The sequence below is a fragment of the Dipodomys merriami genome, unplaced genomic scaffold (genome assembly GCF_024711535.1).
Source record: "Dipodomys merriami isolate MVZ:Mamm:240054 unplaced genomic scaffold, mDipMer1.0.p SCAF_19, whole genome shotgun sequence".
In the NCBI taxonomy this organism is placed as follows: Eukaryota; Metazoa; Chordata; class Mammalia; order Rodentia; family Heteromyidae; genus Dipodomys; species Dipodomys merriami.
In genome coordinates this window covers 16,063,549-16,077,069 of record NW_027203270.1, presented here as the reverse complement: position 1 = coordinate 16,077,069, position 13,521 = coordinate 16,063,549, and the positions used below count along the sequence as shown (strand labels likewise).

General features: G+C 61.6%; 1 protein-coding gene across 1 annotated transcript; it reads right to left on the bottom strand.

Moving 5' to 3' along the window:
* Positions 1-924: 924 nt before the first annotated feature.
* Positions 925-5,508, bottom strand: Hic1 (HIC ZBTB transcriptional repressor 1). Its single transcript, XM_070027485.1, has 2 exons — positions 5,373-5,508; positions 925-3,924 (listed from the first exon to the last, which is right to left on the bottom strand). Exon 2 carries the CDS (start codon positions 3,902-3,904, stop codon positions 1,766-1,768), a length of 2,139 nt encoding a protein of 712 aa, XP_069883586.1. The 5' UTR covers positions 3,905-3,924; positions 5,373-5,508; the 3' UTR covers positions 925-1,765.
* Between the last annotated feature and the right edge of the window lie 8,013 nt (positions 5,509-13,521).

The window sequence follows — 13,521 nt, the reverse complement described above, 5'->3', positions numbered from 1 at the left end:
CCTTCAGACCCTTACCAACCCTCCCTCTGAACATCTCTTCACCCTCCCCTTTATAGTGCTCCTTCACAGGCCCTGGTCCTTCAACTTCCGCCCTTCAGTTCCTCCTCATGGGGGTTCTCTCTCTGAATCTTCCTCCTCTACTACCTGTGGCAGGAACCTATTAAAGCTTTCCCACCCATCTTCCTTCCTTCCTTCCCAGGCTTCCGAGCTCAGAGACGCGTCCAGACTAAAACAGTCCAGTCTGAGAATAGAGTGGTCCAGTGCCTGGTGAAGCATTATCCAACCTAGAGTATTCACTCTGTTTCTGGCTTTTTTTTCCTTCTACTTCTGAGAAGAACTGATGGAGGTCCTTTACCTTTTAAATCTGTTGCCCTTTAGCTGGTGCCCTTATTCACCACCTTACTCTGGAAGATTCCTACCAGTAATCACTTACTCCATAAGTGATGAGGGATAAGGAGGACTTAGGGGTAAGCAGGGTCTTAAGCAGAGCAAAGGTAAATCTTGACGCGCCAGTCAGAATCTCCCCTACAGCCCACTGACTCTCCAGCCTGCCCAGAGGTTGGGAGCTTCCCTGAGGATGCTGGGCCTTCTCTGGACCCAGGACCATTACTAGACTGGGGCTGGCAGGAGAACCAGGCCAGTGGTCTGGGGGTATGAGTGCCAAGGGCCTCAGTGCTCAGAAGACTGACTCTTTGGGGTACCAGGTCCAGGCCTCCTCCCTTGAGATCCTCTCTTCTTGTCCCATTTGAAGCCCTGGTTTTGTTTCCTTAATAAATTTTTAGTTATGAAGCAAACGACCTCTTACTAGTCTCTTTCTGGGATTGAGGAGGGGTTGCTAGTCCAAGCTAGTACACCTGCCACCCTGGACCCTGGCGTGGTCCACTCAGGTCCTTGTGTGGGGCACAAGAGAGTAGCAGGATTGGGGACCTTGGTTACTGCTTTATTGCTGTTTGGTTCGAGTATAGAAAATGGAAGCGGCTCTGGGAGAGCCTGTGTACAAGATGGGAAATATACAAACGAAAAGGAGGGAGCTAAGGAGACCGAATTCCAACCCAGCCCATAGTGGGCTGGGGCTGGGGGCCACCCGGGGCGCATGCAATAAATATGGTCCGGGACCCCAGGGGAGGGTGGGGGAGGGGGAAAGACACCAGAGTGGAAGACAGGCCAGGGCTGTCTCAGTCCTGGCTCCAGAATTCCTTACCCAGGTGATTAAGAAAGAGGAGGGCTGGCCCTGGGGTTAGTGCCACTTGTGCAAAATGAGGAACTTCACATTATCAGTCCCGGGGCGGTCGGGAGTGGGAGGCAGGGGCCCCTCCGGCGGCTCAGTCCCCTTCCCTCTCCCCAACTCTGCCCGACGCTCCGACCCCAGCGGGGAGATTCACAGTGAGAATGGGTGTGGTCGCGAGGGCCGGAGGTAGGGCTGAGAGCGCCCGAACCGTGACACCCCTCCCCCCAAGAGCAGCACGGAGCCGGGGGGAGGGGGCCAACGAACCACAGGAAGAAGGGGGGAGAGGCCGGGGTCTCCTTTGGTCAAAGCTGATATCAAAAATATAAATCTCCCTCCCCCATCCCACCCCACCCCCACCCCGGGCTAAGGCACAAAGCAATGAGGCCAGGTGAGGCCGCAGAGAGGCGGGGCCGCCACTGTGGCGACGCTGCTGCTACTAGTGGTCCCGGGAGCGGTGTGCCTGCTGCTCGCTGCTGCGCCGCTCCCCAAGAAGACAAGGCCGCGAGGCGCAGGCCAGGCGGGCCCTCGAGGGGCGCCCTAAGTGGGCGAGAAACGGTCGATGGTCCGGCCGTCGGGCCCCGCGGCCAGGTGAGCGCCCTGGCTCAGCACTTCCGCAGCCTTGTCGGGGCTGAGGCCCAGCTCGGCCGTGAACTTGGCCAGCGGGTAGAGGCTCTCGAGCGCCACCTTGGGGTCGTGCAGGAAGTGCGTGGTCTGCGCCAGCAGTTCCGCCGCCGCCGCCTTGTCCTGCTGCTTCAGGCTCAGCTGTTCGGCCGTGAGGCGGGCCACAGCAAAGACGCCCTCGGGGAAGTCGAGCTTGCCCTTGCCGTCCGGGCCGGGGACGCCGGGGAGTCCCCCGAGACCCGCCAGCGCCCCGGCGGCGCCAGCCGCCCCACCCACGGCGTGCATCTTCATGTGGCTGATGAGGTTGCGTTGCTGCGCGAACTTGCCCCCGCACACCTGGCACTCGTAGGGCTTCTCGCCCGAGTGGATGCGCATGTGCTCGGTGAGGCGGTACTGGCGGGTGAAGCGCATGCCGCACGCGTCGCACGCGAAGGGCTTGAGGCCCAGGTGGCTGCGCATGTGGCGCGTCATGGTCCCGCGCTGCGTGAACTTCTTCCCGCAGATGGTGCACGGGTAGGGCCGCGTCAGCCAGTGCGTCTTTTCGTGCTGCCGCAGCGTGGCCGGGTCCTTGTAGCTCTTGTCGCACGACGCGCAGCGGTATGGCCGCAGCAGTTCTCCCAGGCCGCCCGGAGCCCCGGCGACCTTGTCCCCGCCACTGCCAAAAGGGGGCCCGAGGCCCGCGGCCCCGGCCGCCACGTCGGCCGCCTCGGCCCGGCCGTAGAGCGCCTCCTCCTCCTCCACGTGCGCCTCCACGTGCGCGTTCAGCTGCTCCGAGCTGGGGAAGCCCTTGCCGCAGGGAATGCACACGTACAGGTTGTCGCCGAAGCTCTCCGGCTCCCCGTAAGCCAGGTGCGGGCACGGGTAGCCCTCCAGGTGGCCTCCGGGCGGGCTGGGGTCCTCGCTGCTGCCCGTCTCCTCGCTGCTGCTCTTGTAGTCGTCGCCGTCGCCGCCGGCGCCGGGACCGTCCAGGCTGCCGGGGTAGCGCGGCGGCGGCACGAGGCCGAGCGGCGGCCCCCCGGGCGACAGGGCCGGGTCCCCGCCGCGGTCCTCGCCGCGCTCGCCCGGGGAGCCGCGTTCCCGGCCCAGCTCGTCGCCGTAGCTACCTAGGCCAGGCTCGTGCTTCATCCATCGGTACAGGAGGCTGGAGCCGTCGGGGCGGCCGGGGGGCTCGGGTCCCGGGCTGCCGCCGCTGCCTCGGAACGGGTCGGGAGTCGGGGCGGCCTCCTCCAGCTTCTGGAAGGGCAGCGGCGGCAGCGGCGGCAGCGCGAGCGGGGGTTCCTTGTAGGCGGCGGGCCCGGCGCTGGGAGGGCTGTCGGGCCGCGGCGGCAGCTCGCGCTCCCCCAGCGGCCGCTCCGGGGCCGAGGAGCCGGGCGGGCTTTTCTTGGACAAGTCCAGGCCGCAGAGTGGGGAGCAGCGGCGCTCCGGGATGCAGAGGGCGGCGGCCGGGCCCGGGCCGGAGGCGTAAAGCTCGGCGCAGTGTGTGTTGACGGCGGCCTCGGGGCCGGACGGCGGCTCGGCGCTGGGCGGAGGCGGAGGCCCGGCCGGGGACGAGTAGCAGGCCTGGATGACCGGCGTCGCGGCCCGCAGGCCCCGGCGGCCGTAGGGCGCGTAGCCGCCGCCGCCGCTGCCGCCGCCTCGCAGGTGGCAGTACTTGCCGTGGCGCTTCAGGCGCTTCTTGCAGAGCGCCACGAGGTCAGGGATCTGCAGGTAGCTGGCGGCGGCCAGCACCGCGCCCAGGCTCGGCTCGGTCCCCGGGGCCACCGCTGCGGCTGCAGCCGCCTCGGCCCCGTCAGCCAGGCGGCCGGTGTAGATGAAGTCCAGCACCAGGCGGAACACGGCTGGGCTCACCATATCATGGTCCAGGTTGAGCAGGTTGTCATGCACCACCAGGGACTTGAGGTAGGCGCTGCTGGCCGCCAGCACGTTCTTGTGCGCGCGGAAGAGGGCGTTCTGCACCACGATGATCACGTCGCACAAGAAGCCCTTGGTGCGCTGGTTGTTGAGCTGCAGGAGCAGCTGCCTCGAGTGGCCGGGCGCCTCCATCGTGTCCAGCATCGTCTGCCCAGCACACTCTCCTGCGGGGACACACACCAGCGGGGTAAGAGCCACGCAGCGCCCCGGCCGCCGGTGCCCGGCCCGGCCCGGCCGCTCCACTTCCCCTTCCCCTCAGCTGAGCGGGGGCATGGGGCACCGCGGCCTGGGCACTGGCGCGGGAGGACCGGCGGCCTCCGGGAGCGGCAGCCTAGGCCTGCCGGTCCGAAGCACAGTGTGGAGCAAAAGGAGGACGGCTGCGGATGGAGAGGAGGCCAGGCAGGCCTGGGTGCTCCAGGCCCAGGCGCTACCGGGCGCACGGGCTGGGTGCTGGGGACTCGCAAGGAGCCAACTGTTCAGGCGCAGTGACCCTTTCGCAGACAGTTACCCGACTTAAGTGAGTAAAATGTCTGCTTCAGGAAAAGTCATTCAGGGCCAAGCAGTTTGCCCAAGTGGGGTGAAAAGGAGCCGAGTAAAGAAGTCCCTCCCGCCTCGGAAGAAGTTGCCCCCGTTGGGGGAAATAACACGGAGAACGAGAGCGCGGAGCCCACCGAGGCACCGCCCTGGCTGGGGGCTGTCAGCCCCTGCTTGGGGCCCGGGGCAGTGGCGCGGGAGCGGAGACAGCGGCTGCCGCGGCGGGCAGAGCGCGAAGGCCGGGCCCCGGCGCGGGGAGGGCGTTATATCGGGCAGGAGGCTGAGGCAGGAAGCAGGTGGGGGGGCGGGGGGAGCCACGCAGCTCCCAGGGGAGGGAGGGGGCAGCGCCCCGGGCGGGCACGGCGCGCGGCCCACTGCGGCCCTGACCCCCGGCCTGCGCCCCACCCGCGTTCTGGCCCCAGCCCTGGCCTCGGCTCTGCACTCGCAGACCTGGCGCTTCCCGCCCCAGCTCCCCCAGACCCCCTTCTTCCCCCCCGGAATCCTGCCGCCCCAAACTTGGGGAAAAGTTTCCCAACTTCAGACAGGGCGGGAGGAGCGCGCCAACCCCCGGCCCCTCGGCTCCCAGCTTTTCCTCGCGGCCCCCTGGCCCGAGCCAAACTCCACGGCTCTCCCCTGTCCTCCTGGTCGGCCGCCCGGCTCCATTTCCCGCCTGGCCCGCACGACCTCGCGGCCCGTTACCTGCGGCCGCACCCCGGCCGGGCTTCCCTCCCCGCGGCAGTGGCAGCTCCTAGCCCGCGCCCCACCCGCCCCGCTGCCAGGCGCCGAGCTGTGCCAGGGCAGCGCCCCTGCCAGCCCCGCCCGCCGGCTCCCCTGCTCTTCCCCTCTCCGTCTCCAGCCCATGTGCGGGCAGAGCCGGCCCGGGGCCGCTGACCTCGCCGTGAACCCGGCAAGGAGCAGCGGCCCTGCCGCCCGAGTCCCCTGGGGAAGGCAGTCAGAACCCCGAACGCCAAGCACGACGGGGCGCCCGCACCAAAGGATGCGCTGGAAGCGGCCAGCGCGCGAGTACCGGACCGTCCCGGGTCCCTTGTCCCTCCCGGTCCCCAACTCAAGGACCCACCTGGGGGGCATGTCGGAAGCCCCGGGCCCGGCTGACGGCGGATCCAGGGGGGACGTGGCTGCGCTGCCCTCCGCCCGCCGGGCCCCCAGTCGGTCTGTCCAGCCGGTCCGTCCTCCCCGCGTCCTGGTCGCGTCTCAGACCCGCCGCGCTTTCTGCACACTCTTATCTGGGGCTGCCCCGGCTGGCAGGCGCAGCCGCAGCCGCAGCTATGGCGCCACCTCGCGGCCTTGCGAGCGCGCGCGCCCCGGCCACGCTCTCGCTCTCGCGCACCTGGAGGGATGGAGGATCGCAGATGCCGGGCTCAGCTGGAGATCCGCAGGTTTGTGCGTCCAGATGCGCCCACCTGGAGACTCAAGTACAGAACCTATGAGTGCCAAGAACCCTGTGCGTTTGAACTGAGTGTTCCCATGTATACACGTCTATGAACATTGCGCGAAGTTCGGCAAAGTCCTGACCACAAGGAGGGACAGGAACTCTGGTGATGGCAGGTAGTGAGGGGAAATCCTGAGACGAAGATAGACAAGTTCTCAGAGACTCTCAATAGACACTCCGGGACGCGACTGTCCACCTGGCCCCGCCCCACAACACGTCCGCCCAGACTCAGGCACTTGTGTTAAGTATATACCGCTTAAACTCGTTTGCGCCCAGACCATATCTAGGCAGCGACACATGCTGGAGAGTAGAGTATCTCTGGACACCAGAACATTCCATAGGAAATGGTTGTGCAGAGCTTCTGGGGACTTCTGCAGAGCAGGAGTGACCCAGATCCCCCACGCGAGCCATTTCCAGTGGCCCCCAGTGAATGAGTTCTCCAACCCACTCATAACGACAACATGTCATGAAGGCCCGTTGGCTTAAGACCTCAGAAAAGGCTCTGCACCCCACATGAAGGATCGGTTCATGAGTGATGTTTCTTCCGGAAAGGAGGGGACCCTGCACGGGCTCCGGAAGTGTCCCCCGCAAAGCCCCGTGCAGGCACTAGGACGGGTGCAAGCATCACGTCTCAGTGGCCTACGCTCCGCCTCCTACACCCCCTCCCGCACCTCCTGACCCCCGCCCACACGCGAAGGGGAGGGGTCCCCGAAACCGCCCGCAGCTTCTGATTGGCTACACTTCCCTCAACCACCAAGCGCGAAAGGCTGGGGCGCAGCGTTACCATGGTAACTGATGAGATTCACCCAGATCGCTTCACTCTGAGGCCTTGGAGAGCTTAGCAACAGCGCGGGGCCGCCGGGCGGGCGGAGGCCTCACTCGCTGTGCACCCGGCGCGGCTCTCCGGCCCCCCACCGCCCCCGCCAGAGGTAGAGACTGAGTCACTCGGCCTGGGGCGGCTGCCGCGGTCCCTAGCTGGACACCAAGATCTTGGGCGCCCTCCAGAGGCTTCTTTTCCTCCGCAGCCTCCTTGCCGGGCCCCGCCTTCTGGTCCAAACTATTCTGTCAGCCTGACTCCCGCAGCGTCTTGAGTGCCCCCCCTCCTTCCCCCCCCCCGCCGGCCCGTTTTTGCAGCGTGTTCCGAATCTATCTTATCCATTGCGTCTTCACTGGACAAATAGTAAAGTCCCAAAGATGAAAACAATGGGCTCCGGTTTTGTACCTCTCTAGGGGAAATGGACCTGGACATCTGCGCAAAGCGGGGCTTGTGGGCTAAGGAGGAAGAGGGTACCTGAGGAGGGAGTTGGGGAGGGAGCCATGGAAAGGCTCATCAGAAGAAGTGTCTTTAGAGCTGGGTTTTGACGGATGAGCATGAGTTCTCTGGCCGAGTAGGAAGACCTTTCTGGTAAATAAAACTATCGAGCAAAGGTTTTGGCAAAACAAGGGGAACTCTAGGAGGTCAAATCCCAATAGACAAGCAGGAAGTCTCTGGCTTCATCTCTGACTTTAATTTCCTTTTGACCTGGTCAGATTATCTGAGCCACATAGAGGAGTCCCTCAGCCCTGTGTGTCTTGGGCAGGAGTCTGTCCACTGCCGACCCGAGCGTCCGCTGTGCCCACTGTCTGCTTTATCGTTTAGCACTTGCTCCAGATTTACACCCTGCCCCACCTTCAACGCTTTGCCGCTTTGTTTGGGAGGGTCTCAAAGTCCTGCCCACCTTGTCCAGCGCCTCTGTCACACCCCTTGCTTAGAACCTGGGATGGTCCAGAGCCGTTCATTTCTCTGGTAGTACGGTAAGGCTGGGCCAGTGTCCACATTGACCCTCAATAACTCTAACGCCTCCACAACGTGACCCCCAGCACCCCGTGAAAGTCCGGCTCTGTCAGTGCTGAATCCTTGGGCTCCTTCAACATCATCTGAGCTCTGCCAATGCCCATCCCACAAATCAGTGATGAGCTCCTCGGTGCCATAGCTGGGCACTGCCAACCTGTCCCCCCCCCACTTCTTTTGCTCTGTACTCCGACCGTTCCCCTCCAGCCCCTCATCTGGACGCCCTGCACCTTTCTGTGCCCGACCACTCTCAACTACGTTGTCCTCCCTCACCTCTCCAGCTCCCGACTGGTACCTGCACCGCACCCTCCCCCCCCAGGGGGGCGGGCTCTTCCCTCCCTGGTCCAGTCTGAGCGTCCACCCTTCCTCCCCTAGACCTGAGACTCCAGAGTCCGCGCCGCCGGACCCTAAAACCCCTAGGTGGGGACAGCTTCCTTTCCTACACTCCCCAAGAGGAAGTGATGACGACATCAAAGTGGCCACACAGGGTGTGACGCCGTTACAAGGCGTTCTGTGATGTCACAGCCGTCGGGTGTAAGAACTGAGGAGGGGGGGTAGGGGCTACCAGATGAGGGACCCCCCGTGGGCCAGGCGGGCGAAGGGTCGAGCCTCCAGGAGTCCCGGAGCTCCGGAAGAGAAGAGTGAATAAACACGTTCCAGCGCCGCCGCACCCTCCCCGCACTTCTCCCCGGGCCGCCCCCCCTCCCTCCGCGCCCGCAGTTCCGGAAAGTTAACCCCTTGTGGGCCTGGACAAGGGGGTGCGTGCTCCCCCTACCCGATCCTGCTTCCGTGCGCTCCCCTCCCCTCCCCACTCCTCGTCGCTTCTGTCCCCACTCCCGTCCTCCCCCCCCCCCCCGTCTCGCCACTATAAATAGCCCCTTTCCCGTTTCCTAAATTCCCCGCTGACGTCGGCAGCGCGTCAGTGTGTAGGAGCCGCGGCCGCATGAATGAGCCGCCACACGAGTACTACGCGCGCCTATAAAAGCCGCGGTGCCCGCCGGGCTGCGGGAGGCGAGCGGGCGCTGGCGCGACGCGGCCCGCCAGGTAAGCGGGACTGCCCGACCCCGGGGCCCGAGACCGGCCGATGCGTGGACACGGGTGGGAGGGCGAGGCGGAGACTGGCGGGCGGTGGGTTGGAGAGGGTCTCTCCGGAGTGGGGACGGGGACAGGACGGGGGGGGGGAGTGTTCCTTGGAACAGGGGCCAGAGCTGACACAACCCCCGCGCAGCACCTGCCCAGAGGGAGACGCAGCCACGTCGGAGGAGCCTCAAGCCGAGGACAGACCCGAGTCGCCCAGGCTTTCTTAGGGGCTCCTGCGCCATCCTCATAAGAAAGTGGGGGAGAAGATGCTGGCACCCCAGGAGACGCGCCCCCTCATCCTCCTCCATCTCCCCGCAGCGCGGTGACTCAGCCTAGCTGCCCCCGGCTGAGTGAGCGGGGGCGGCCGAGAGAGACAGAGGTCCACTCGGCCGCGGCCTCGGCTATGGCTCTTCCGCGCCCCCTGCCCGGGCGCCCCCTCCCCGTGCCGTCGGGCTGTCCCGCTACGCCCAGGACTTCCCGCCCCTGCGAGTGGAGCTGTCCTCTCAGGACTAGGCGGGGGCGGGGCTTCGGCCAGGCCGCCCCGCCCCGCCCCCACTCAGCCCCCCCCCCAGCCTCCGGAAGTGCCTTCCAGCTGGGACATCTTTGACGTCACAGAACTTTGACGTCAGGGGTCGCGTGCCTGTCCGCGAGGCCTGGGGCCGAGAAGGGCGGGAGACCGGGGGGGCGGGGAGGGTGCTGGAGATGGGGCGGGAGTGGGGGGCGCGGGAGGAACAACAACGCCCCCAGCCGCGGGCGACCCAGGGCACCCCCCCGTCCGGGCAGCGCGCCGGCACCTTGGCTCTAGACTGCTTACTGCCCGGGCCGCCCTCAGTAACAGTCTCCAGTCACGGCCACCGACGCCTGGCCCCGCCCCAGGACCGCGGACCTGGCTGCCCGCCGTGCCCCGGGACCCTTCTGTCCCTCGGGGTCCCGCAACCCCTCGATCGCTGCCTGCGCTGTCGCTGTCCGCGGTGCTGACCCAGCGCGGGCGCCACCCAGGGGCGGTGGCGTTCTAAGTCCCCCGGGACTGCGAGGGCCCGCATGCCCACACGCGCGCTCCACGCAGCCCCCGCGCCTGCTCCGCCGCCCCCAGCCCCGCGTCTCCCCCCCCCCCCCCACGGCCCCGCGGTGCTGACGTCAGCCGCCCGAGCCGCCGCCGCGGTGCCGTCAGCGGCGCGCGCCCCGCCCCCGCGTCTCCAGGGCAACCGTGGCTTTCGATTGTTACTGTGGGAACCGGAGGTAACAGTCTACAGCCATGGTCGCCCCGCAGCACGCCCACGCTTCGCACCGCACCGCGTTCCGCCAGCCCGGGGCTGGGGAGATACGGAGCGAGAGGAGGAGGGGGCGGCGAGGCTACGTTGGCTGAGGAGTCCGCAGGGGTGACAGATGTGCGCGCGCGCGCGCGGAGGCGGAGGCCCGACTGCTGTGCACCCACCCAGGCAGGGAAGGAAACGCGGTCGGCTTCAGACTGTCCTGTTCTCCCCCCCACACACACCCCGCCGAGCTGCTGCTGCCCAGGGATGGCAAGAGAAATGGGCAGTTCTAGGATGGGGATTTTTATTTTGTCGATGGGAGAGCGGCCTCCTGGACCAAGCGGTATGGAGAAGGCCGGCTTGGGGGCAGCCGAGAATTTGTTCTTAAATACGTTACACCTTTATTCCAAGAACCTCCTAAGTGAACAGGTAGAGGCGAGGAATACACCTCTAAATCAAATTCCTGGTAAGTCATATAGCATCCCCGCAATCCTTTCCACAACTTTCTGGCAAGCCTGAAAAATTATAAAAAGGATCCCTAACTTTCAAGAACTAGTTACCCAGTCCCTGAAGTGTCTGAATATACTAGCATTCTTCCCTCTGTCTCTAGAGGCTGAAATCCATCCAACTGGAGAATTTCTTAAATTTGATCCTGAGAGGAATGAGTACCACGGGGGTGAAGTGCTACTGACAGCGAAGTGTGAGCAATGATCACTTTAAAATAATTTATCACTGCCAGCACCAGCCATCATGACAGGCTGAAGGTATCAGGTGCAGAGCTTAAAGGATAGTGTTAAGACAACCCACCACCCATTAATCCAACTTTTGGCTCCATACACTCCATCCTTTTTTTGGGGGGGGGGTTGGGCACTGTCCCTGCACTCTTCAGCTCAAGGCCAGCACTCTACCACTTGAGCCACAGCACCACTTCTGGTTTTCTATCTGGCTTTGAACCAAGATCATCAGATCTCAGCCTCCTGAGTAGCTAGGATTACAGGCAGGAGCCTTCAGTGCCTGGCCGCTCCATCCTTTTCAAAGTTATTTCTAAGACAGCTGGTGCTGGTGTCCTCCCAGCAAATCAACACCCTATTGCCCTATCCCCTGCTTAAGATCCTAAAGTCTTGCACTAAAATGCATTTTATTCTGAATTCCAGGGGGACATCTCTAAGCCAATTGTACTCTCTGAGGGGAGCAGTATACTAAGAAACAGGAGGTTCAACTGCCTTAACAAGTGGTTGTGTCCATCTTTTCTTCACACACACCCCCTCCACGTCCCCACACTCTACTGGGACTTGAACCTAGAACTGTAACTCTTGTTAGACAGGCATACTAACACTTGAGCCTCACCCCAGTCCCCTTTTTGAGAGGGGATAACTGGTCATATAGCCTCAAACTCAGAATCCAGTTTGATCCTGAGTAGCTAGGATTACAGACCTGCATCACCAAACCGGCTGCCATGTCTGACTGACCCTTCTATAATTTTTCTTGGCAGATACACTGTGAGGATAAATGGCAAGTGCAAAATTTGTAAACAGGAAGGAACATTTCCATTGGGTAGCCATATTCCATTAGGGTACTACATATTGGGGGTGTTAGAAGACCTTCACGCTGGACACTTGGGCAAAGTCCTGAGACTAGGGCTCTGTTATATGGTTATTTCCTGAGAAACTCTGCCTAGAACTTTAGGAATCAAAGATGCAGAGGCGAAATGGTAAGAATTTTCTGAAGAGGCCAAGTCTTTGTAATTTGAACTCATCCAGAAGGGAAGAACCATGGGGCTGGGAAGGTGGCTCAGTGGTACAGTGCTTGCCTTGCATGCCTGACACCCTGGGTTTGATTCCTCAGTACCCCATAAGAAAAAAGAAAAAAGCCGGAAGTGGCACTGTGGCTCATAGTGGTAGAGCGCTAGCCTTGAGCTGAAGAGCTGAGGGACAGCACCCAGGCCCAGAGTTCAGGCCCCACAACCAAAAACAAAACAAACAGAAGGGAAGAACCAGAGGTCTGACTGAATGTTAGACTTGTTTTGTAACTTAGAAATCAAGCTCTTCCCCAACATCTTTTTTTCTGTCATGTGCATGCCAGTCTTGGGGCTTGAATTCAGGAATTCAGGGCTTGGAAGCTGTCCATCAGCTTTTTTTTTCTCTCAAATCATTTGAGCCAGGCACCGGTGGCTCATGCCTGTAATCCTAGCTACTCAGGAGGCTGAGATCTAAGGATTGCAGTTCACTCAGTATTTTTTTTTGTTTTTGTTTTTGGTCAGTGGTGGGGCCTGAACTCAGGGACTGGGAACTATCCCTCAGCTCTTCAGCCACAGCACCACTTCCAGTTTTTTCTGCTTATGGGGTGCTGAGGAATCGAACCCAGGGCCTCATGCATGCAAGGCAAGCGCTCTACCACTGAGCCACCTTCCCAGCCCCTAAGGATTGCAGTTCAAAGCCAGCCCCAGCAGAAAACTCTGAGAGACTCTTATCTCCAATAAACCACCAAAAAAATGGAAATGGCACTATGGCTCAAGTGGTAGAGCGCTAGCCTTGAGCTGAAGAGCTAAGGGACAGAACCTGGGTCCAGAGTTTAAGCCCCACATCCAACCAAAAAGAAAAAGGAAAAAAAGAGAAAAAGAAAAATCACTTGAGGCTGGGAATATGGCTTAGTGGTAGAATGCTTGCCTAGCTTGCATGAAGCCCTGGGTTCAATTCCTCAATACATATAGCTGGAAATGGCACTGTGGCTCAAATAGTGGAGTGCTAGCCTTAAGCAAAAAGAGACAGTCCCCAGGCCCTGAGTTCAAGCCTCAGGAATGTCAAAAATAAATAAAATCACTTGAACCACAGCTCCACTTCCAGCTTTTTTTTTGGGGGGGGGGGGATGGTGGGGGGGTGTGCTTAATTGGGTTTTCCTACCTTGGCTGGCTTTGAACTATGACCCTCAGAACTATGATCTCAGCCTCCTGAGTAGTTAGGATTACAGGTGTGAGCCACTAACACCCAGTTCCTCCAAACTTTTATGAATTGGGAAACTGAGGCCCAGACAGGACAAAACCTAAGTACTTCTCTTTTTCCACAGTGTAGCAGAGAAAATGACTACAGCAAGGTGCAGTGGTTCCTATAATAGTTCCAGCTACTCAGCAGACTGGGTCAGGAGAGCTTGAGCCCAGAAGTTCCAGGTCAGCCAGGAGAACATCGTGAGACCCAGTCTCAAAAGGAACAACTAGAATTTAAAGGTAGTATTTATTATTATGTTCCTTAATGTAATCTGTATACGTGTGCGTGTGCATGCACATGCGTGCACACACACACACAATCAAAACTAGTAACATGCGGGCTGGGAAGGTGGCTCAGTGGTAGAGCGCTTGCCTTGCATGCCTGAGGCCCTGCGTTAGATTCCTCAGCACCACATAAGCAAAGAGAAAAAAGCTGGAAGTGGCGCTGTGGCTCAAGTGGTAGAGCGCTAGCCTGAGCTGAAGAGCTGAGGGACAGCGCCCAGGTCCAGAGTTCAGGCCCCACGACTGGACCCCCCCCCCAAAAAAACCAAAATACAAAACTAGTAACATGCAAGAATGTGAGTCCTGGGATCTGAATCCAACCTGGATAAGTTATTCTGCCTGTCTCAACTG